The sequence below is a fragment of the Saimiri boliviensis genome, chromosome 6 (genome assembly GCF_048565385.1).
Source record: "Saimiri boliviensis isolate mSaiBol1 chromosome 6, mSaiBol1.pri, whole genome shotgun sequence".
NCBI classification, from domain to species: Eukaryota; Metazoa; Chordata; class Mammalia; order Primates; family Cebidae; genus Saimiri; species Saimiri boliviensis.
Window position 1 is genome coordinate 80,374,273 of NC_133454.1, and position 25,451 is coordinate 80,399,723.

At 45.5% G+C, this 25,451-nt stretch overlaps 1 protein-coding gene across 5 annotated transcripts in view; it reads right to left on the reverse strand.

Annotated features, from left to right (window-relative positions):
- The window catches only part of IRAG1 (inositol 1,4,5-triphosphate receptor associated 1), a 129,269-nt gene extending 120,649 nt beyond the window's left edge, over positions 1 to 8,620 (reverse strand). For 2 of the 5 annotated variants that reach the window (XM_010343350.3, XM_010343292.3), the window contains exon 1: positions 8,242 to 8,620. In XM_010343350.3, the coding sequence (XP_010341652.3) occupies positions 8,242 to 8,308 (67 nt within the window). In that variant the 5' untranslated portion in view covers positions 8,309 to 8,620. The other 3 variants (XM_074401089.1, XM_074401090.1, XM_010343459.3) reach the window with 3 other exon arrangements.
- Between the last annotated feature and the right edge of the window lie 16,831 nt (positions 8,621 to 25,451).

Here is a 25,451-nt window from a genome sequence, read left to right on the forward strand (position 1 = left end):
AGGCCGAGGCAGGTGGATCACTTGAGGTTAGGAGTTCAAGACCAGCCTGGCCAACATGGTGAAACACTGTCTCTGCTATAAATAGAAAAAATTAGCTGGGCATGGTGATGCACACCTGTAATCCCAGATACTCGGGAGGCAGAGGTTGCAGGGAGCCAAGATCACACCACTGTACTCCAGCCTCGGTGACACAGCGAGATTCCATCTCGAAAAGAAAAAAAAAGAAGAAGAATTAAAGGAATTGTATACTTCAGTAATCTCAGTGCTTTAGGAGGCTGAGGCAAGAGTATGGCTTGAGGATAGAAGTCTGAGACCAGCATGGGCAACATAGCCAGATCCTGTCTCTAAAAAATGTTTAGAACACTAGCCGAGTGAGGTAGTATGTACCTGTAGTCCTAGCTACTTGGGAGGCTGAAGTGGGAGGATCACTTGAACCAGGGAGGTCAAGGCTGAAGTGAGCTGTGACTACACCACTGCACTCCAGCCTGGGGGTCAGAGTGAGATCCGGCCTCTCTTGAAAAAAAAAAAAAAATGGTATACTTCAGTCTCTTGTGAGTTTGATTATTGTGAGTCAGTCTCTACACAGCCAATCAACTAATCAATTCCAGGTCACTAACCAGGCTTAGGGATAGGACCAGGACTCTAGAATATCCCCAAGGTGATACTCTTTGGGGAAGCCTCTTAGGAGCCAACTAGCCAGGTCTTTCTTGACAACACCTAGCCTGATCATCATTGCCTTCCAGCCTACATTAGGGACCAGTTAGATCTCAGGTGGGAAACAAGGAAGGTGTCTTAGTAGGAAGCCCAGGAAGACATTACATTCTTTCTACCATGCCCATACAAACTGAAAATATGACACGAGAGTCCTTGGGAAAACCTGACCATTTGGGGGCATCCAAAATAGAGGAGTCCCATGTGTTCAATATTAATCTGGGCTCCAATAATGATAATGACTTATTGGATACTTATTTAGGTATAAGTACCTTAGATATAGCAATCCATTTCATAGGTAAGGGGGCTAAAAGGTTAGACCATTCACCCAAGTCTAACAGTAAGTTGTGGGGCTGGGATTTTAACAGACTGGGTGACCTTGGCAATATTTATGGACTTTTAGGGCACAAAGCTTGGTGAGCCATAGAAAGTGGCTCAAGCCACACAATGTAGGGCATGGCATTTCTTGCCAGTAAAAAGCTTGTGATTCTAAATTTGTATTCTTCCTTATAAATAGAGGAAGGAACTTGTTCCTAAACAGTATTAGGAGACCTGATAAAGATTGCTACATACTAAAAGAAACCAAGACAGGTGCAAAGTAGAGCAAGCCTAGTGGGGAAGCTGCTCCAGCGCCCTGCCCCAAGAGCTCAGGACCTCAGCTCTGAGCAGCAGCACTGGGGCCTCCAGGGCTTTGTTCTTATAGGGGCAGGAGCAAAGGGCCAGGCATTGTCACTCTGCCCTGCAACCAGGTCTATAGGCCACAAAGAGATGAAAAGAGATGGGGGTTTGGTGGTCTGATGGTTTGGGTTTGGCTCTCATTTTTCTCATACTAGTTACTATCCTCCTTGAATCAGTTTGTTCACAAATTCCTCCCTAACATGGCTAAAGTACAGAATTAATGATACTGTATAAAATGTGCCTGGCGCATACAAACTTGCTCAAACAATGGTAGTTCCTTTCCCATGTATTTTCTCATCTACCTGTAAGAAGTAACCCAGATGAAAGGAGTTAAGAGACCACTTGCTCCCTGTCTGGAGTTGCCTAAATGAAAATCCTGTGAAAAAAGGAAAATTCATTGCAGATATTTCTAGTCAGATGCTTGCCTTGTCTAAGGAAGGGCTCTGCTTTAAACAAGTTCCCCACCAGGCATCTCCAGAGAAAAGGTGAAGATTGATCAAGTAGAAAAGGAAGGAAGGAGAGGCGGTGCCCACGGGACCATGTGGCAATCCCTGCAGCCCCAGCCCTGCCTGTCTCTCACTAGCACAGGGCACAAGGCTCACCAGGTGCCCATGAGAGACCAGCCTTGCAAATGGGCTTTAGCCAGGCCCTCACCGTGGTACCCCAGATTGCAACGCTCTTCCACCCCAGGAGAATGGCTCTCTGATGGTGAGTTCTGAGAAGTGTCTGCCCAAATAGCTCAGCCTTCCCTCTTCTGTTTCTCTAGGAAATGAGCTGCTTTCAGGGGATACACATTCTGCTCTGTTCCTCCAGGCTTTAAGATGTAAACGGCCCTACTTTCCCCAGTGGGCACCCCATAGGGCTGGGGGTTAAATCTGCTCAATACAATATTAGAAAACCTACTTGCCTGTTGATGCAAACCACCTTCTCCAATGCCAGCTTCATCAGTCATAAGGGTGATATTAGTCTCTGAATTCCCAGTAAGCCTTAGAACTTCAGTGAGAGAAAGAGGTATTATTTATTTGGTCTCCTTAAAGATTTCACTAGGTACAAATAGCTGATTCTTTTGAGAGTAAGTCCACCACTGTCCTTGGGGTGTTTATGGAGTGAGAATAGGACCCAGAATTGTGGATGGTTAGAGCCTCAAACTCAGTGCAGAAGTCTTCTTGATGGAATCTCTGGAGGAGAACAGACAGGGGCTAGAAATGATAATAGCTGATGTATACTCAGTGCTAAGAATAGACACCGGGCAAAGGGATTTAACTTTGTAAAATGGACACTATTATTACAGGTTGAGCATCCCAAATCTGAAAAATCTGGAATTTGAAACGCTCTAAAATCCAAGACTTTTTGAGTGCCAACAAGGCACTCAAAAGAAATGCTCATTGGAGCATTTCAGATTTTAGATTTTTGGGTTTGGGATGCTGAACTGGGTAAATATGATGCAAATATTCCAAATTTAAAAAAAAAATTAAAAACTGAAACACTTCTGGTCCCAAGCATTTTGGTTAAGGGATACTGAACCCATATTACAGGAGAGGAAACTGAGGCTCCAAGAGATTAGGTGCAGCTCAAGGGATACAGCTGGTCAGTGGTAGAGCCACACGGTCACTCCAGGATCCACACTTTCCATAGAGACACTATGCTGTCTCCATTACGAGATGTCATCTCCCCACTGTGAGAATGAGGGAGGAGCTGGCCACCACTGAGCCCATCTCCTGACTCAGGGTCCAGGGTTCTTTTCACCACACTTGCATGAGCAAAGTCAAGGGTATTTTCAGGCTTTCTTCTCCTGATGAGCCAGGAACCTTGGGGTTGCTGGAAACACTGTCTTGACTGGACTGTCAGCACAGAGCTATCTGTGGCATCCCTGTGTCCCCTCCTGGTAGCCACTCTGGGAACCACATCCCACCCCTAGAGACAGGCTGTGAGCAACGTATAGTCTTGTCCCTCCCAGCCTCTCGCACTGCGCCCATACGTTCCTACTGGTTTTGCTGGGATGACTCAACTTCCCCAACACCCTGCACTCACCAGTACCTGGATTCCACCAAGTTCAGAAAACTCCAATTTCCACCAAGCCATGGTGGAATGACCTGACCCATTTATACTCTATGCTCACAACTTTTGCCATGCCTGTGTTTCACCTATGCATTTATTTACTTAATAGACTTTAATTTGAGTAGCAATGGGCCAGAAAATCAGGACCGAAAACCCACTTGGCCATTTACTAACTTTGTGTTGTTAGACAAGTTTCTTACCCTCTCTGTGCCCCAGTTTCCTAATCTGTATAATGAGAACAATGACAGTAACTACTTCAGAGGGTTGCTGTGAGGACTACACGAGGGACGGCAGGTAAAGCATTAGGACAGCGCCTAGCACATGGTGTGCACTCAACACGTGTTAGCTCACCACGTGTTAGCTACCATTGCCATTACTTTTATGTAAAAGGGAAACTTTATATTCCTACCTTAAATGGAAAAAGCAATACCGCTTACCACAAATAGAGTTATAAAAATAAATTCAATGAAAACAGTTATTAAACCTTAGCTAAGGCGGGCTTTCATTTTGTCAAGAAGGGAAACAAACAAAGATGTTGAACGCATACGAGGCTTAAATGAGGGTGACCAACCTTCTGGATTTGTCCAGGACGTGTCCCAACTTTAGCACTGAAAGTCCTGCTGCAAGTCTCATTCCTGGGCAACCCTGGATGGTTGGGCACCCTACTCAAATAGAGGCTTTCTCTCCTTCCTTCAAAGAACTTTAGAAGGAATAATGTTCTTAACAATGTGTGTTTAAGGCTGGGTCAGTATCCCACACACAATCACCTTGCAGAACAAGCCCACACCTCGGGCCACACCCCACAGGCCCACCTCTGAGAGCTGAGTCTCCAAATGCTACAAACCTATGGAAAAGCCATCATGTCACATGTGCCACTGAGACAGTCCCTGAAGAAAAATCACAGTTGTAAATGCCAAGAAGAGGAACGATGATTAAATTGTTGCACAGCTAAAATGACTCTATGTTATAAAACCATTAAAAAAATCATGTTTTTGAGAATGTTTAATGATATGAGGAAAAAAAAACTACATTAGAATGTTCAGTTTAAAAAAGCAGAGTGAAAAACGACACATACACTAAGATCCCAGTTTTACAAAATACAGAGAAATGTAAAGAAAGAAACACACCATAACATAAACAACACTAATCGCTGAGGAATGGGATTCTGGAGGCATTTTTTAAAAATTTCTTTGTATTTATTTCTGAATTTCTTACTTATATTCATTTCTATATTTTCCAAGAAAGTCTAGCAAGGAGCATGCATTACTTTTTTCACTAGAAAAAAACTCGATAAAAATTACAAATAAAAAACTAATAGGAAGAAAGTAACCAGAGCTGATTAAGGGCAGCCTTAGCAGATTTTCTTATGTTTGTTGCCTGCTAGGAAAAATTTTCAGTCTGGCCGGGTGCAGTGGCTCATGCCTGTAATCCCAGACTTTGGGAGGCTGAGGTGGGCTGATCACTTGAGGTCAGGAGTTCAAGACCAACCTGGGCAACATGGCAAAACTCCGTCTTTACTAAAAATGTAAAAATTAGCCAGGCGTGGTGGTAGGCACCTGTAATCCCAGGTACTTGGAAGGCTGAGGCACGAGAATCGCTTGAACCCAGGAGGTGGGGATTGCACCACTGCCCTACCGCCTGAGTAACAGAGCAAGATACTGTCTCAAAAAAAAAAAAAAAAAAAGTTTTTTGTCTGACCAACTGTCCTCTGCTTTCCATCTCCCCTGGAGAAAGCCCTTGCAGAGAAGGCAGAGTTTGTCCAAGGTCATGGGCTTGGGTTGCCTCTGCTAATACTCTGATTTGAAGGCCCATTGGTGAGGCTGCCCTGGGCTGTCACCTGAACTCAAGGTCTGGCCTCCAAGGTCCACAGAGCTAGCATGATATTCCCTTTCCCTCTATTTGTGACTTCCGCATGACTTGGACTGTGACACTCAATAACTGCCCCAGGACCCAAGTTACTAACCAGAGGCAGGGTGACATCTAATGCAGGAAGTGTCCACTTCAGACCACGGTGGCTTGAGCTGGCGTCCCTGCCCACTACCTACCAGCTGTATGTCTCTCTCCTCGTCTCTAATATGAAGCTTAAGTTAAATAGCAGATCTAGCACAGATCCTGGCACAAAATAGGAGCTCAATTAAACCAATTTTCTCCCCTCTTCCCTTTTACATTCGCTACCTGAGAATACAGCTCTCCATCTCCCTCCTCTGACTCAGCTCCCCAAGGGGCAAGGGCAGGGGTAGGGTCTGGGGGCTCTAAGCTCTCTTCTCCCTATCTACCCGGGCCTCTGCTTCTCCTCAGTCAGTAAACAGAATCCCTCTGCTGACCAATAAGCCCAGAGAGAGTGGCTGAGGGGCAGTCCAGGCTCTGTGAGGTGACCCAGAAGAGGAGACAGGCTGGGAAGCCCCCACCTTGTATTCTCTCAAGTCAAACTAGATGAATCTGCTCATCAGGCACATGAACAAAATAAAACTGGAGCCCCATGTAACCAGAACCCACTCTATGAGCATTGTGTTCATTTATTCAGAAACGGGATTGAACCTGAGTACTTCGTGTGCTCCCGGCATCATTCTGGGTGCTAGACACACAGCGATGAGGACCAGGATAAGGTCTCCGCCCTTGCAGGGCTCAGTCCCCTCCTTCAGCAGGTGTGGGGTGCTTCTGTCCACCTCTGTCACAAAGGCTTAGAGGAAAGAGGCAGGGCCCATGAGAAAGCTGAGAATCTGTCACGTGTAGTTCAGCCCATCGAACAAGAAACCTGTCTTCCTCACACAGATGCACAGAACCCCTCATCCCCAAACCATGGGCCCCCTCAGCCTCCTGGGGATTCAGTTCCAAGCAGAAGGTTTCACATGGCCCTAAATTCCTCACCCAAGATACTATTTAAATTCCCTGCTTTGTCACTTGGTGGCTGGGTGAGCTTGGACAAGTCATTTAACATCCCCTAGCCCCAGTATCCTCACCTGGAGCAGTGAGGTAAAGACACATCCCTCATCGCATCTGTGAGGGGCATGTGAAATCCCTCCCTCATGGAAAGCCTCAGATGCACTGTGTTGCAAGGGGGCCAGTGCTCCCCCGATACACTCTGATACAGGGTCCCAAGCAGAGGGGAGCTGAGCATGGAGGTCAAGAGCAGAGACTCAATCTGGGGCCGAACACCAGCTGTGCAACCTCTCTGTGCTAAAATGTCTCCATTTACAAGACCAGGGTGGAAAGAATGACCTCTGCTTTGAACAGCCGTGGGAATCGTGAGTTACTGTATGGGAAGGGGAACGGAGTTCAATGCATAGTAAGAACCGTGTGTTTGCTGTTTATTTTCTTTCTGACACACATTTATGGGGATAACCAATCATGTTGTAGCAATTAGCACATGGTTATCCCTCCTGGATGATACAGGATACAGGAATGCCTCCCTTACTTTCAAGCATAAAGGTAGGTACATCTGCTGTGAATATAAACCACCACCCACCCAACACGCATGTGTACACACACACACACACCCCTCACAACCGAATCATGGACGGCGCAAACATGATAATGACAACTGTTTTATCCATTAGATCCAAAATCACAAGACACAATTGGAGGCAGGCTTGTTCCCTGGCATTCATGGCTGTGTTGAGAGGCATGGGCACTGGAGTTAGAGTCATACGGACCTGAGTTTGAGACCTAGCTCCGGTCCATCTTGGTGGAATGACCTTAGGCAGGTCACTTAACCTGAGTTCCCTCCCCCATAGAACTGTTGGGGTAGGGGAGTGCAGGGGGATGGGTAATTCTACCTGCTTCACGGGCATGTCATCGTCTTTTGGTGGGGGCAACACAATCCTTGGCAGGTCCTGACTCCCTTGGACGCCCAGCCTCACAGTCCTGGGAAGTTTCCTCCTTCTCCCACTCAGACCAGCTTTACTTCCCTGCGCCACTCCAGCGAGCAGCCTGCAGAGTGTTGCGAAACAGCAGCTGCCGAGTTCTGGGAGGCTGGAGTGCTGGCCAGGGGTCCCAGACCCCGGGCTGCTGTTTACTCAAACTGCAGAGCTTCTATAGCTTTTACAACTGTTTCCTGGGCAGGAGAGAGCAAGACAGCTGGGCCTCTCTCTGGCGTCTGGCTTCCACTGGCTTTTCCTCTGGAAAAAGCCAGTCCAAATGCTGCTCACTCTAGGAATCACTTCAACCCGGAGGTAAGCAGGGCTGGGCACGGGCCGGGCACATGCAGCCCCTCTAGGCAGCAGGGAAGGGCACAGCTTGGGGAAAGCTGGAGACAAAAGAAGAGACAGGGACAGAGATAAAAGCAGGGGCTGTGACCGGAATGCAGGATGGGAAGGGCAGAGACAGAAATAGAGGCAGGGTTAAGGATCTAGACAGGTCGCACCAGCACAGGTTCAAGGCAGAGGGGCACAGGGGGACTGAGAGACGCGGGAAGCACAGAGGGGAGGAAGCCCTGCCTAGAGACTTGCCTAAGCTGGAGATCCCATTGCTGCCACAAAGGGGCCCCCAGGAAAGCTAGGGGTTGCAATCGCCTGTCAGGACCCACATTTTCACCGGGCTGTGCACACTTTCCAACAGCAAGCAAAAAGAGCACAATCTAGTTAAGTCAGGACTGGCAAGATTCACTTCTGATTTAAAACTTAAGACAGCAACAATAAAGATACTCAGCTGAAATGCCACCCAACAAAGCCAGCTCCCCTGGAAAGTTAAAGTTTAGCGCCCCCATCCCAGCACCCTGTACCTTTAAGGAGGAGAAGGTTCCCTCCGCTTCCCAGCCGAAGAGGCAGGTTATTCTAGGATATAGGGGAGGCTTACCTAAAACTGAGTTATTCTCCTTTCCTCCTCTGGCCAGCCTCCCTTCACTCTGGGGAGCTTTTACCATTTAAGGTCAATGTTACATCTGGCTCCGGAGCTCTGAGCCGAGAAGCCTCTGGCTGCAGAGCCTCGGCCGCACGCCTCCTCTGAGAGGGGCTGGGACTTAGAGCCGAGAGCTCCTCTGGGAGCCCCCCTCCGGCCTGGCTCGGGGAGAAAAAGGCAGGGAAAGCCGACCAGGCGGCCTCAAGGCTCAGGGCAGGATGGGCCTTTGGGGCAGCTGCTCACCCTGGGCCCCTCTGACGGGTACCCACACAGCAGATGGCGGTGCCCATGGCAACTCATGCCACTGGACACTGTCCTGGTCAGGCGGGGACAAGGGGACCCTGCAGATCGGCCCCCCGCCACCCCCGCCTGGAGCCTCCGGCAAACATGTGAGCCTGGAGAAGACCCTGGCCCAGCGCCAAGAGAAACTGGGAATGGTTCCTGTCCTGGGGATTTGGGGGCAGGGGCTGCTCCCACTGCATTAAACTCTTGGGATTGCCAGAGAGAATAGCCTGGGAGATTCAGCTACTCCCCGACTTGGCAGCAGCCCCAAGGGGTGTCAGCCCTGCTCCTCCACTAAACAGTCTGTGGTCTTAACATCCTGGAGCCTCAGTCTCCTCATCTCTAAAGTGGGAATAATAATGATCATGCCTAATTCACTGGGTAGGCAGGGGATTAAATGAGATATTATTCAAGTGTTTAACGCAGTGCCAGCATCTTATAAGAGCTAGATCAGCATGAATGAGCTTCCTGACCCTGTCCAGGAAATTTACACCCTGTCCATACACACTCTTCACCTACCTTGGGTATACGGCACACCCAAGGCCAAGATCATGGAGCTCTGAGCTGGAGGCAAGCCACATGGGGACTTCAGCTTCTTCTGTGGCTAGAGCAGCACAGAGAAACCCTAGGTAAAGTTGCTAGCTAAATTACAGGACACCCATTTAAATTTGGATTTCAGATAAACATGGGATATGCTTGTACTAAAAGACTTTTATTTATCTGAAATTCAAATTTAATTGGTCATCCTCTATTTTTGTTTGATAAATCTGGGAACCCTAGCTTTCGGCCATCACTAGCCACCCAGAAACCATTCAGTAGTCATGGTGGAGAGCACTAGGGATTGGAGCTCCGAGGCCAATGGCCTCAAGCCCTCCTGGCAATGGCGGCTGAGCTGCACACAGTCCTTATATTCAGCTCTTGGCCACAGATCAGTTGTGCAGCAGTGGTTGACTTCCTCCACTGAGTCTGGCCCACTGAGCCACCATCCCAGCCCCTGCCTCAGGCATGTGGTGCTGAGGAAGTCCTGTCTCTTCTCTGTGGTTGTTGTAAGACAGATCACTAATGGGGGTGCAGTGCATGCCATCTGCTACCCTCATCAATAATTGGTTTTTGTAAATGAAACCAGAGGAGGCTGTCTTGGGTACTAGCCATGGTTTCTCTCAAGTGTACACACCTGTCCACATGCAGGTATAGGCTCTCCTGCCTCCCCGCACCATCCCCATCCCCTGCGAAGCCACATGGTGGTAACTGCTAGAATTGCAAGTATATGGTCTAGAAGGAACTGACCAAACTCTTCAGTGCTGTTTCTCCAACTTCAGTGTGCATTAGAACCCCCAAGTGCGAAGCTCCTTGGGCTCTTGACTAAAGGTTATTATTATTTTTTTACTTCTTACTTTGGAATAATTATAGACACACAGGAAGTTACAAAAATACTACAAAGAGTCCTGCATAACCTTTACCCAGCTTCCCCAATGGTGACATCTTACACCCGTGTTGTACAGTATATTTCAAAGCCAGGAAACATGGATCTGAAATGGACCCAGAAATCTGCATTTTAATGCAGGTTCTTGGGTGATTCTTATGTACTTGGTCCAAGGATCCCACTTTAGGGAATATCGCTTCAAAGGTTCATCTTGTCAATCCAGCAGCAGGCACTATAGTATAGGGACAATCAAAGTCAGAATTTGAAATGGAACCTAAGGCTGGCTCTGTGTGTGTGTGTGTGCACGTGCGCGCGCGTACCTGTGTGTCTGTTTTCAAAACCATATATTGTATTGAGCACCTGCTATATTCCTAACATTAGATTAGATGCTTTAAATAAAAGCACTCTATGTATCCTCACAAGTGCCTATGCCTTTCCTTCAAAAAGGAAACTGAGGCAGGAGGAAGTGAAACAACTTGCTTGACATTCCACAGCCAGTAAGTGACAGCGCTGAGATGTGAATTCAGGAGCTAAAGCTCTGTCCTCTTCACCATGCTGCCTCCCTGCAGCCAGGGTTTCTGAACCCAGGGTTCGCAGATGACCTTCAGGGGTCTCTGAGTCAACTGAAATCGCATATAAGCCACTGTGTGGTTTGTGTTTCTCTTGGGTAAAGACCCATAGCTTTCACCACACAAAGGAGTCACCAAATAACTTTTTAATTGTTGCATTAGCAATAGCATTTTATAAAACACATTGCTGGTGGGTGTGTAAAAATGGAAGAAGTTCTATAGAGGACAACTTAGCACTATCGAGATTATAAGGTTTATATCCTTTGACCCAATTCCACTTCTAGGAATTTATTCTATAAACACACTCCCACACTTGGGAAATGACAAATGAACAAGATTATTCATTGCAGCATTATTTACAAAAGCAAAAGGATTGGAAACAACATAAATGTCCAGCAACTGGGGCCATAAAAGAAGATGGAGTGCAGCCGAAACAAAGGATGAGGAAGCTCCCTGTGTGCTGACCTGAAAAGACTCCAAGATACCTTAAGTAGAAAAAGTAAAATAACAGTGTCTATCAAATGCTACTCTGAGTGAAAAAGAGTATTTATGTGTGTATCTATTTTATCCTGTACATACATACACACAAATATACTTATATTCATATATGCACACAAGCCCATATGTGAGTATGCATATCATCTCTCAAATTAGCACAATAAATGAAAAACATTTAGATTAGTTGCCATTGGGGAGTAAAACTAAGTGGTTGGGGTAAAGATTGACCATGAAAATCTTATTGATAAATTTAAAGTTTTGTTTCATATGAGCAAAACCTGTGTTTACATTCACAAATAATAATAAAACAAAAGCATCGCTGTACACAGGGATTTACTCAATTCGTCTTCCAACACTGCTTCTCCCAAGTGTCAAAGGGTATTGGCATGATCCTGACTAAAGGTTATTATTATTTTTTTACTTCTTACTTTGGAATAATTATAGACACACAGGAAGTTAAAAAAAATACTACAAAGAGTCCTGCATACCCTTTACCCAGCTTCCCCAACGGTGACATCTTACACTCATGTTGTATGGTATATTTCAAAGCCAGGAAACTGGCACTGGGATACTGCTAACTAGACTACAGATCTTATCCTAAAGGTTTTTTTTAAAAGTATAAATTTCTCACAGCTCACTCATCCATTTAAAAATGCTTACTGGGCACCTTTAGTGTGCCAGACATCCTGCTGGATTATGGGATGTGGCAGGAACACCACAGACCATCCCTCCCCTCCCTCATGTCAGGTAGACCAGTGAAGGTGATCCCTTTTCTCCACTGGGAATAGTGTCATGGAGGCCTGGGATCCAGCAATGCACAAGGAGTGCTGACCACAGCTCTAAAAAAGGAACTGTGTCCCTTGCTATCATGGAGCTTCACAGCTTGCCCAAAAGCTGACTTTTAATCCTTAAAAGAGCATGAGCAATTACTCTGGCTATATTTATCCTTGTTCCTGGATCCACACAGGGATTTGGCCTCACTCTACCAAAATCTTCAGCTCTTCACTCATTCCCATCAGAGACAGTCATGTGTCCTCAGCCTAAAAGCAGGGGCCCAGCAGAGGCACACTGGCACATAGCTCGGGGAGGCTCTCCCAAAAGGCCATTTGATCCAAGGCCAGAGATGAAGTTTTAGAGTCTCAGGCAAAAGGCACATCCTGGGACTAAGGGAAGCCAAGCAAGGAAAAACAGCTTCTTGCCAAGAATGCTGCCAGCTCTGCAATCGCTTGTTGGGATGACTTCACTGGGTGTTTTGACTTCCCTACCCCTTTTAGGTTTAGGAACTCTGTGACATGCTCGGCACTCAGGCCTGGATGAGCGAGTGAGCAAATAAGAGACCACATCTGCAGGAATTGTACCCAGGCAACAATGACAGGTGTCACTTACTGAACATGGTGCCAGGCACTGTCAGCCACTTTACGTATATGGTAGAGTTCATCCTCACCAAATCCCGGTGCTGTGGGGCTTCTCACCCTCATGACCTAGATGGGGAAACTGAGATGCAGGGAGGTCAAGACGCTTGCTGATATCTTGCAGGGCATAAACCCAGATCTTTCTGACTTCAGAATTCCTGGGTGTCAGGTTTGAGACTGCAAACTGAAAACAAAGGTTTTCAGTTTGCAGTCTCAAACCTGACATCCAGGAAATGAAATGAAAAGACTGCAAAATGAAAACATAGGTTTCCCTCCCACAATCCCATTAAAATGATAGCAAAGAACTCTTTAAGAAAGAATAAATCCCTAGCCACAAAGAAATGGAGGGAGGGGGCAGGCATGAGTGTACAGATTTCTGGAAGCTGCCAGGAGCACGGAGGAGAGGTGCCTAACGGGGCAGGGAGAAGGAAGCTTCAGCCTAGCCCTAGACAACACCAGCTTTGAGACCCCTGAGAGGCTCTGGAGTTGAAATGCCAGGTGTGGCAAGGACAAGAATGAGTTATGGAGCCAAGGAGGGGATAAATTAAAATTTGTTGGCAGAAGGGACAGAATGGGAATTAATTCAAGGAATTTTTATACTAGATTTGGACTAGATGTCATCAGGCTAAAGTCAAAAATAACTATAAACAAATATTGAATAGACTTCTTTTTCATAGATATGTATATTAGCAATTTTGAAAATACTTTCTTTGTATTCTAGGGTTGAGCAAATTAGTAAATATTGGGTAATGAGAGCCAAGTTTCTCACTGTCAAAGGAGGGAGTTACAAATATGAAAAAAGAGGGAAGACAGAATAAACCATGCAGTATTATGTTAGAATTATGGGAATTGGAGTAAAGTAGATTGCTAGATAGGCAGATAGATAGATAGATAGATAGATAGATAGATAGCCTTCCACCATATAAGACATGACTTTGCTCCTCATTCATCTTCCACTATGATTGTGAGGCCTCCCCAGCCATATAGAACTGTGAATCCATTAAACTTCTTTCTTTCCTTTATAAATTACCCAGCCTCAGTTATGTCTTTATTAGCAGCATGAGAACAGTCTAGTAATGTAAATGGGTACCAGTAGAGGGGACACTGATGTAAAGATACCCAAAAATGTGGAAGCAACTTTGGAACTGGGTAACAGGGAGAGGCTGGAACAGTTTGGAGGGCTCAGAAGAAGCCAGGAAAATGTGGGAAATTTTGGAACTCCCTAGAGACTTGTTGAATGGCTTTGACCAAAAGGCTGATAATGATATGGACAATGAAATCCAGGGTGAGGTGGTCTCAGATGGAGATGAAGAACTTTTTGGGAACTAGAGTAAAGGTGACTCTTGTTATGCTTTAGCAAAGACACTGGTGGCATTTTGCCCCTGCCCTGGAGACTTGAGGAACTTTGAACTTGAGGGAGATGATTTAGGGTATCTGGCAAAAGAAATTTTTAAGGAGCAAAGCATCCAAGAGGTGACTTGGGTGCTGTTAAAATCATTCAGCTTTAAAAGGGAAAGAGAGCATAAAAGCTCCAAGAATTTGCAGCTTGATGAAGTAATAGAAAATAAAAACCCATTTTCTGAGGAGAAATTCAAGCTGGCTGCAGAAATTGGCATACATAACAAGGAGCCAAATGTTAATCACCAAGACAATGGAAAAATGTCTCCAGGACATGTCAGAGACCTTTGTAGCTGCTCCTCCCAGCACAGGTCTGGAGGCCTAGGAGGAAAAAATGGTTTCATGGGCCCAGGGCCCCCCTGCTGTGTGCAGCCTAGGGATTTGGTGTCCTACATCTCAGCCATTCTAGCCATGGCTAAAAGGGGGCCAAGGTACAGCTTGGGCTGTGTCTGCAGAGGGTGCAAGCCCCAAGCCTTGGTAGCTTCCAGCTGGTACTGAGCCTTTGGGTGCATAGAAGTCAAGAATTGAGGTTTGGGGACCTCCACCTAGATTTCAGGCCGAGGAAGTGTATGGAAATGCCTACAGAAGATTGTTGCAGGGCCAGCACCCTCATGGAGAACTTCTGTCAGGGCAATGTGGAAGGGAAATGTGGGGTTGAAGCCCTCACACAGATTCCCCACTGAGGCACTGCCTAGTGAAGCTATAAGAAGAGGGTCACAGTCCTTCATACCTTAGAATGGTAAATCCACCAACAGCTTGCACTGTGCACCTGAAAAGGTGACAGACACTCAACACCAGCCCATGAAAGCAACTGGGAGGGGGACTGTACCCTGCAAATCCACAGGGGTGGAGCTGCCCCAGACCACGGGAACCCACCTCTTGCATAAGTGTGACCTGAATGTGAGACATGGAGTCAAAGAAGGCCATTTTGGAGCTTTAAAATATGACTGCCTGCTGGATTTCAGACATGCATAGGGCATGTAATGCCTTCATTTTGGCCAATTTCTCCCATTTGGAATGGGTGTATTTATCCAATGCCTGTACCCCTATTGCATATAGAAAGTAACTAACTTCCTTTTGATTTTACAGGCTCGTAGGTGGAAGGGACTTGCCTTGTCTCAGATGAGACTTTGGACCATGGATGTTTGAGTTAATGCTGAAATGAGTTAAGATCCTGGGGGACTGTTGGGAAGGCATAATTGATTTTGTAATGTGAGGACATGAGATTTGGGAGAGGCCAAGGGCAGAATACTATGGGTTGGCTGTGTCCCCACCCAAAACTCATCTTGAATTGTAGCTCCCATAATTCCCACGTTATGGGAGGGACCCAGTGGGAGGTAATTGAATCATGGGAGTGGTTTCCCCCATACTGTTCTCATTGTAATGAATAACTCTCATGAGATGTGATGGTTTTATAAGAGGAAGGCCGTTTTACTTCATTCTCATTCTCTCTTTGCCTACCGCTACATAAGACGTCCCTTTGCTCTTCCTTTGCCTTTTGCCATGATTGTGAGGCCCCCCCAGTCATGTGGAACTGTGAGTCAATTAGACCTCTTTCCTGTGTAAATCACCCAGTCTCAGGTATGTCTTTACTAGCAGCACAATAACAGACTAATACAATATTCTTGCCAAAGATGCAGAATCTGACTGCAATTGTGAGAACAAATCCAAATCCAACAAAACTAGCCTGTGCTCTTCAAAAATATCAATATCACAGGAGACATGAATAGATAGAGCAGTTATTCGAAACAAAAGGAGACTGAAGAGACATAACGATTGAAGGCAACAAATTATCCCCAACCTTCTTTTGCGCTAAAGGACCTCATTGAGACAATTGGCAAACTCTGAATAAGGTCTGTAGACAGTTCAGGGTGGGGGTGGGCAGGAAAAAGCTAAACAGGAAGATAAAACAAAGTATATATAAAATATCAATATTTGGGGAATGTGGGTGAAGGATCTACAGTAATTATTTGTACTATTCTTGCAATGTTTCTGTAAGTCTGAAATTATGGCAAAAAAAGAGGGAGTTTGAGTCTGTAAGACAAATGTCAACATAGACAAGATCTATAGACAAAACATCAGTCTCCCCTTTACTCTCACCTTCTCCCTTGCCTCTGTGAGCAGAAAGAAAGTTTGGCAATAAGATACTTGATTTTACAACCCCAAACTACAAGAACAATAGCAACAGAGGGTTCTTCTCTAAGGAAGTTGAATAACCTGTGACAAATTAGACCAGCTCCTATGGGAGCTGCTGCTGCCCCTAAGCAAAGAAAGTCCTCTGCAGTCCAGCATTTGGGGGTGGGGTGGCAAAACAGAGTGGGCTGAAAGCCCAGCTCCATCCTCTAAAGCAGAGGTCCTTAGCCTTGTTTTAACTGGTTTTGAGGATGTGGCCCCACGCGCTGGTAATTTGCAAAAGTGCTTCAGGTGATTTCAGTACTGTCCAGCCAGGCCTGAGAACGACTGCCCTGATGTATCAGTTCTCAAACTTGGTTGCACATTGCATCACCTAGGGAGTTTTTAAAACCATTGATCAGCCAGGCTCGGTGGCTCACACCTGTAATCTCAGCACTCTGAGAGGCAGGCAAATCATTTGAGGTCAGGAGTTCAAGATCAGCCTGGCCAGCATGGGAAACCCAGGTTTTTACTAAAAATACAAAAATTAGCCAGGCATGGTGGTGGGAGCCTGTAATCCCAGATACTCAGGAGGCTGAAGCAGGAGAACTGATTGAATGTGGGAAGCAGAGGTTACAGTGAGCTGGATCCCGCCACTGCACTCCAGCCTGGGCAACAAAGCAAGACTCAATAAATAAAAATAAATAACCACTGATGCCTGGGTCCTATCCCCTCACCCCCCAGAAAAGTTCTGATTAAATAGGCATGATTTATTATTTTTGTAAAGCTACTCCCTAACAGGGAATTACAGTAAAGTAGAACAAGTCCCACCCTCAAGCAAAGCAAGCTGGCAAAGCAGGCCACTTGTGCACTCAGAGCTAGCAGCTCCTCTACTGCTTCATTCTTACATGGGCAGCCAAGGACAAGCAGATATTGAACGAAAGCCCACATGAAAGGAAAACACAAAACCAAAGCACAGCCATGCCTCAGGGTCTCTGCCCTTGCTCTTCCCTCTGTCTGGAATGCTCTTCCTCTAGGTCTACACATGGCTCACACACTCACCTTCTTCTCATCTCTACTCAAACATTGATTCCCAAAGAGGCCTTGTCTGATCACCCTATTTATGATATGGAGCCCCACCCCTGCCCAGGCAGTCCAACCCTCATTTTCTGTTTTACTTCACAGCACCTGTTACCCTTTGACAAACTTTATATTTTTATTTATTTATTTATGTAACTTCTCTCTCTCTCTGTCTCTCTCTCTCTCTCTCTCTCTCTCTCTCTCTCTCCACCCCACCCCAAGGCCTCCCGGATATGAGTTCCATAAGGATAGGATTTCATCTATTTTGTTAACTTCTCTTTCCCTAGTACCTAGAATAGTGTATGGACATAGTAGGCGTGCAATAAATACAGACTGAAGAAATGAATGAGAGAAAAACATGGCCATGGAGAAAACAAAGATAATCCAAGAAACAGAAGATAATTTTAAAGATGATTCTAACTAGATCCACAGAATGATTAAAAAAATATTGCAATCTAATTTTTAAAAAGAGACAAAAGAGAACTATTGGATACCAAGATAGTGTCAAAATTAAATTTCCAAAGGTGAGGTGGGAGAATTCTGCTTCTATAAAACAGAACAGACAGACCAGGGGATGGGAAAGAGAAGAACTAAGAGGCATAGAGAACCAAACAAGGGAATCCCAACGAATAGAAATTCCAGGAGAAAAAGAAAAAAGCTAAAGCAGAAGGAAGGACATTATCAAAGAAATAACAGAAATTTCCCCTGGGGCAAAGGGCCCAAGTCTAAAGATTGAAAGAACTCAGGGTGCCTCACACACAAAAATGAGAAAAGGCCTACACTTGGACATAACATTGTGGAATTTAGACCAACAAGGACATAGAGAAGAAACCAAAAACTTCCAGGGAGGAGGCAGGGGTCGGAGGAGGGGGAACAGGCCACCTGCAAAGGAATGAAAATCAAAGTAGTGTGAATGAGCTCCTGCAATATCTACCATAGCATAAAGTCAAAGGATAAAGTCGAAATCTCATAAATTATTTTTATAATTTAGAGTTACGGCAGTAACTATCCAAAGAGACAATTAAAGAGGTGCCCTTGGGATATGTCTATAATTCATACATTATGTATATTATTCATCATTACAGTAGTATCCATCTAAAGACTGTTAGACTGGGCATGGTGGCTCATGCTTGTAATTCCAGCACTTTGGAATGCTGAAGAGGGAGGAACACTTGAGGCCAGGAGTTCGAGACCAGTCTGGCCAACATGGCAAAACCCCATCTCTATTGAAAATACAAAAATCAACTAGGCATGGTGGCACACGCCTGTAGTTCCAGCTACTCAGGAGGCTGAAGTGGGAGAATCATTTGAACCCAGCAGGCGGAGGTTGTATTGAGCTGAGATCAGGGCACTGCACTCCAGCCTGGGAAGCAGAGCAACACTCCATCAAGAGAGAGAGCGAGAGAGAGAGAAAAAGAAAAATACACTGTCAAAGGAGTTCCCTCTAGCAGCAGAACTTGGTGTGGGAAACCAGGACTTTCTGTTACAAGACTTTCTCTTCCGATTCCTTTAAAATGTAGAGGTATTGCTTTTATTTAAAAATTATTTTTAAAATAAAAAAAATTAAAAGAAGTGCCTAGGTGTTATTTCCATTAGAAGGAGACCCTGAGGTTGTTTGGTGGGGAGAAAGGGGGAGCAAAGGGTCTTGGCATCCTGACTGGGGGGAGCAGCTACTGGGAACGTTGTCATCTACTCTCTGCACTCTGCCCCAAGAGCATGACTTACCCATTCATTCCATGGATATGCTCTATGCACACACCTTGTGCCTAGGCCTCTGCTAGGCAGGGAGTCTCAGAGGTAGGCAAGATATGACTCCTGCCCTCCAGGAGCTGATAGTATGAGACTCCAACAAGGTCAGTAACATCCACAACACAAGGTGTGTGAAAGTGGTGTGCAAGTTCTGTTGGTGTGCTTACATGAGATACAGTTAAATAAAGTCTAAATCTCATAAATTATTTCATTAATTTAGAGTTATGGCAGTAACTATCCAAAGAGACAATTAAAAAGGTCCCCTTGGGATATGTCTATAATTCATACATTATTTATATTATTCATGATTACAATAGTATCCATCTAAAGACACTGTTAGGCTGAGCATGGTGGCAAATGCTTGTAATCCCATGCCTGTAATCCCTTATATTCTATAAGGAAGAACACAGTCAGTACCACGGGTGGGCAGTAGTTGGGGGTCATTGAGCTTGAACCAAATGGTGCAGGAGCTCTGAGGAAGAAGTAGAGCATTGGGAAGATTTGCTTTCTAGCTGGCATTTGAGGCAATTATAAGTCCAAACAGGTCAAGGTTTCAAAGGGTGGAAAGTGGGTCAGGGAGGGTCTTCTTCCTAGGGGAAGAGGTAGTACATGCCTAGGTACGGTGAAGTGTTCAGGAATGCAGTAGCAGGGGTTCTGTTTGGGACTGGCTGAGTAGGTCAGATTATGAAGAAGCCTTAAACCCCAGGCTTGGGAGTTTAAACTTACTTTTATGTGGGCTGGGAGCCCCAGGAAGTTTCTAAGCAGAGAAAGTATCTGATGTGAGCTGGGGTTTGGGAAGATTGCTCTAGGGTAGGGGACCAGTCAGGAGATTATTGTAAAATGCCCTGGAAAGAGAGTGGACTTTGGAGCCAGACTGACTCCAGGAAACTGTGGAAAAATTAATTAACCTCTCCCATGTCAGTTTCCTCATCTTCACAATCAGTAACATTGGGGATTGCCTTCAAGAAAGTTGACGACCGTTATGGTCTGGGTACTAGCCACTTACAATGGGTACCAGTGACTGTCCTGCTAGAACTGGGTCTTGGAGGTCCCCCTGTGGTATCAGGCACCAACCCTTCAGTTGCCAAATTATGACAAGGTCCAGGTAATCCTAGGGAACGGGCCAGGATGACTGGGTGACAGGGAGAGGTCTCAGGGCAGCAGCAAAATACAATTGGCAGGGAAGTCCCTCAATATTTGAACAATTCCATAGAGGGGTGTCTGGGCTGAACATTAGCCTGAGTCCTCCTGAAATACCCCATAAAGTTGTGGCCTTCAGGAGATAGGAAGATGTCCAGGATGACCAGCTGAGCAACTGATGTAAAGTAAAATCTTTTATTGAGATGAGAAAGTCTGGGAGGAGCGAGCTGGGGACGCAGGAGTAATGGACTTGGAGTATTATTTTGGATATGTTAAGTTTGGTTGACTGTGAAATATCCAAGTAGAGATGACACTCAGACAGTTGAACATGTGAAGCTCCACAGAGAAGTGGGAACAACAGTGATGAGGTGGGTAGATGAGAGAGAGACTTGATAACCTTGTGCCCTAATTGCACGTGGGTGATGGGAAGAACAGAGCAAGTGACTCCAGAATTTTGATCTCTGGACAGGTAGAGAGAAATCAGTGCCCTGAGGAAGCCAGGAGCAGGAGCTCACTGGTTAAGGATGATATGAGTTCGGTTTGAAATGCTGGTAGGAGGCCCAGATGGAGAGGCCCAGCAAACGGTTAGAAATGCAGTGACAAGGATTGCTGCTTAAGAGAGGTCCAAACTGGTAACATTGATTTCAGAAGTATGGATTTCTAGGAGAGCTTTAAATCACAGGCCTTTGTAAACTGATTAGGGTGTGTAAGAGAAAAGAAAGCTAAGGGAAGAAAGAGAGAGAGAGAGAGACAGAGAGACAGAGAGAGAGAGAGAGAGAGAGAGAAACAGACAGAGAGACAGAGACAGAGAGAGAGAGAGATGATATAATAATAGCTTAGAAAGAGAAGAAATGGGAAAATCAACACAGAAGACCAAAAACTGAGGAGCCAGTCAAAAACTAGCAAGAAACAGGAAGCTGCTCTCAGTACACAGAAAAGAGAAGGTGGCCCCTAGAGTACTGCAGGGAGCCCAGGAGATGAGAATTGCAAACAAGCTCTCAGACCTTAGAGACCCTTGCCACTAGACCGGTGGGTTTAGTAAGGTCATGGAGGTGAAGGCTGTGCGGCTCACTTCATCATTCACTCAGCAACCATGTACTGTCGTTAAGTGGGGGAAGGAGGAGGGAAGGAGGAAGATGGACTGTGATACCCGCGAGAGCTAGAAGTCCGATAATGAGGTGGAAGTCAGGTGAAGGTTTCACAGGAGGCAGTACTGCTCTTTGGAGAAATGTGGTGGGTGAGTTCATTCCCACCTCTGAGCTCCCCTTACCCTGTGCTCACATACATCATTAGGGCAGAGCTTTCCATGGCTGTCTACCTGCTCACAAGGGTGAGTGAACAAGACTGTTCATGGCTGCAGGTGGCCAGTTGGGGATTGTGGTAGCCCCAGGCTTTAAGAATATATTCTCAGAACTGATAGGAATCAGTATCTCAGCCTGTCTTTACCCCATTCACAGACCATGAGAATGCTGGATCACACCAAAGAGAAACTCGATACTGGACACCTATCAACTGATGTTGGGACTTTATATTTTTTTCTTTTTCTTTCATTATTATATTATTATTTTACATGGACAATGGTCAGTGGCCTATGTTGGGGCTTTTCTGCCTCCTCTACCTGGTTGTGTGGTCCTCAAAGATAAGGACCCAGGCAATGCATCTTTATAATAATAACAGTAACAGCAACAACAACAGTGATGCATTTATTATCTATTATGTGCAAGGCACTGGGCTAAGCCCCTCATATGGATAATCTCATTCAATCCTCACTAAAGCCCTACAAAGTAGTCATGTTATTAAGAACATCAACCCATTCTAAAGGTGAAGAAACTAAGGATTGGGGATAAGTAATTTAACCAAGGTTATAGCTGTCAGAATGCAAGCTTAGATTTTAATTTAGTTAGTCAAATTCCAAAACCAGCATCCAAACCAATGGCTCATAACGCCTCCTGACACAATAGCCCCAGTGCCTGGTTTAACGTCAGATACATGTTAAGTGAAAATGTTGGCTGAATTAAACTAGGAAGAATAAAAATTCTAGTTATGGGGCATGGAGAGATAGGTTCTAGGTCTTTGAGGGGAGATCTGAGCTGACTTGTGCATGGATGGAAAGAGTCAATAGTGAGGAGGAAATGAACATGATAGGAGCTTGGAGGACACCAGAAACGCATGGGAACACAGGGATTGAAATCACATCCTTGCTAAGAGGAGAGGCCCGGCTGCAGTTAGTTTGGGGTCTGAGTGAATAGAGCCAATGGCTACTTGCCTGCTGGGCTCTGCTTGGTTCCAGGCACAGGCCAGGCCAGGCCAGGCAGGGATGAAATGAGGTATGGACTCTGCCCACAAGCAAACCTCTACCTGGCCTGCCCATAGGAAGATGGGGCAGGGCTGGGAAGGATAGAAAAGCTGTAGAAGTTCATGGGGAAAAGAGGTCTCTGGCTCCTGGAGTCGTCAAGAAGGGCTTCATGAGAGAGGCAGAAGCTTCACTGGGGCCTTGAGCATTGAGTTGAATAGGGAAAGACAGGGGAGGAGGAAAGGATTCCAGACTGGGCCAGCTGGGTGAGCAGACTCTGCTGGACCCAACAGCAGAACGGATGGGGAGAGTGCAGGATTCTTTGAGTTGCAAAGAACAGAAATCAACTCTGGCTGAGTCAAGTGTTAAAAGGGCCTGTGCCCATGATACCTGAACCCCCAGAGAACCAAAGTACTGGTAATGAAGTATACCTAGACCTTGAGGGAGCAGAGAGCTGTCAGGAACTGAAGCCCTTACTCTTTCTCTCTGTGTGAATGTCCGTATCCCTGTCTCCCACAAGCCACGTGATCTCACAGGCCATGTACCCTTCTCTTTCTCCCTTCTCTCTGCAAATCTGTTTCCTCCTTCTCCTCGTCCCTCTTCTATTGCTTTTTCTGCACACACACCTTGCTGTGGTCTATCATGGCCTCTCAGCTCCAGCCTTCTCTGCCCAACCCTCTGACAGCTATCTCCTGTTTCAGATTTTCAAAAAAAAAAAAAAAAAAAAAAAAGGCCTAGTTTATTCGTTTCAGCCAAGTCTCCAAAATTAATAGTTATCCTAGAGGCAGGCCGATATCCCTCTCTGACCAGATAGCCATAGTTGGGACCATGTGACAAACAGGGTGGCTGTAAGTGGAACAGGCAATAAAAGATGTCACCGAAAAAAAGTGAGGAAAGGACCTCACATTTACTGAGCTCCTCCTATGAGCTAAGAACTGTGCCAGGTGACCTGCATTATGTGATTTAATGGCCCAGTGAGATTGATTTTATTATTCCTATTTTACAAATGAAGACACTGAAGTTAAGAGAAGTTAAGCAATTTGCCCAGAGTCACAAAAGTAGAAGGTAGCTGACCTAGAATTCAAATTGAAATCTGTCCAACTGCAAAGTTAATGTTCTTTCCACAGGACCACTCAGCTAAGGAATAGGGGTTATTCAAGCTAGTGAGAACCATTGAACTTAGTCTAAGAAGACCACAGGGTTCAAAGCTGGCGGCTTACAGGTATTTGCTATGGCAGGCCTTCTTAACATTGCTAGGGTCCTATAACTCTGAGAATCTGATAAAAGCTATGAATCTTCTCCCCAGAAAAATACACACATGCCTATACCATTTGGCATTTACTTTCCTGGGATTTTCAGACCCCCTGGGGCTCACCGGCCCCCACCTAATAGTCTTTGCTCTACAGCATCCCTGACTATTGATTACTTACCCTCTATTTGAATTCCTCAAGAAAGGGTGAGAGAGCTCATTACTTTGTGTGTAAGCCCATTCCAACCATAACAAGTTCTGTGTCACTTTCCCTCCTTTAGTTCTCTCTAGGAAGTCATACAGAACCAATCTCCCTCATTCCTGGCAAATACCTAAAGACAGTGACTACAGCATGCCCAAGGCTCCAGCTGAGGCCAAACTCCTATTACTTAAAACCTGTCCCATGTGGGTCTCCACTGAACACCACACACTTTGCCAAAGTCCCTCTCATCATGCAGTGCCTAGAATAGCATCAGGGACTGCTTGTGTCATCCAACCAGCATCCTCTTTATTCAGGATATTCTGATTTCCTATGGCCAGTACACCAGACTTCTTTGTGTTGGCTCTTATAACAGCTATGTCATTACTTGGCACATAGGAAATCTATGGTCCACTGAGACCCTAAGATCTTTATCACAGGAGTTGAGCTATCCCTGCTTTGCCCTTTCCTAAACTATCCTGAGAAACACTGTATCTCAGCCTATTCCTCAAACACAGGATTTCTATGCTGGTGCCATGACGCAACAGATTGTTTATCTCACCAAGGAAGAGTCAAACCTTTCTCAGATTCTCCCTTCTGGCTTCACATAGTTTTTCTGTTAAGTGGAAAAAAGAAAAAGATGTGGAGCAGAAAAGGATTTTTGAGGTTTTCAAGTTGACATTCCACCATTAGATGAATGCTAACAAAAGCTCGATTTCACTAATCCCAAAAGGAATTGATCTCCAGATGCACTGGCCTTGCTGGTTCAATGCCTGCACCACGAGGCCTTCTTCCACAGCCCAGAGTTGGGTGTTTTTCTTTTTAAAAGTCTTTGAAGTTAAAAAGAGCACATATTACTTTTAAAGAGCAAACCCAAAAGACATTTTATAAGCAGATTTGTTCAAGTGAAGGCCAACTGAATTAAAGAAAAGAAAAAGAAGGAGGAGGAGGAACGGGGAAAGGATGTATTTGTTTCTTCTCATCTCTCAGGTGCAACCCTTGACAGCTCCAGGGCTCAGGCCCCAGACCCAGATTCTTTTCTATCCTCACTCTCAAGATGATCTTATCCAAGCTCATGATTTTCAATACCATCTATTACCAAGAACCAGCTTGGCCTTAGAGACCCCTACCCAGGCAGCACTGAAGGCATTGAGAAGCAGACACCCAAATAGAATAGCAAAGTGAGTCTATCTGGGGGGCCAACAGCCTTCCAAGCTGAGAGCCTCAGGGGGCTGAGAGCCTCAGGGAACTGACAGCATTCCAGGCTGAGGGTCTCGAGCAGACTCTGACCCATGTATTTATTCTCTCTGAACAGGTGATAATTATTAACAAACAGATGTATTTTCTCACAAAACAAAAATATGCCAAGTAGGCAGCTGGTGCCTGCTTACCACTGATCACAGACAAACTAAAAAGTATTCTCCATGAGGGAGCCACAAGGACAAGTTCAGATGTCCTGTGCTTAAGGAATTGTTTTAAGTGGTGTATGGTATTTATATATTGTCCTGCCACTTTAGAATGCCCCAAGTAGTTTTCTACTTGGGGGTGGGGGGAGGTGGCTAGTTTTTCCTTGCCATTGTTCTTCTTAGCAAACAATATATTTTATCATACACTCAGCATTTCTCAGCACTCATACACTTACCATTTCTCAACAATCTATACTCTGAAAACTCTCCAGTGTTTATGTTCATCCTGAACCTCTCCCTCAAACTCCAAAGTCATGTACCAGGTGCCTACTCAATACCTTTCCTGAGGCATCTTATA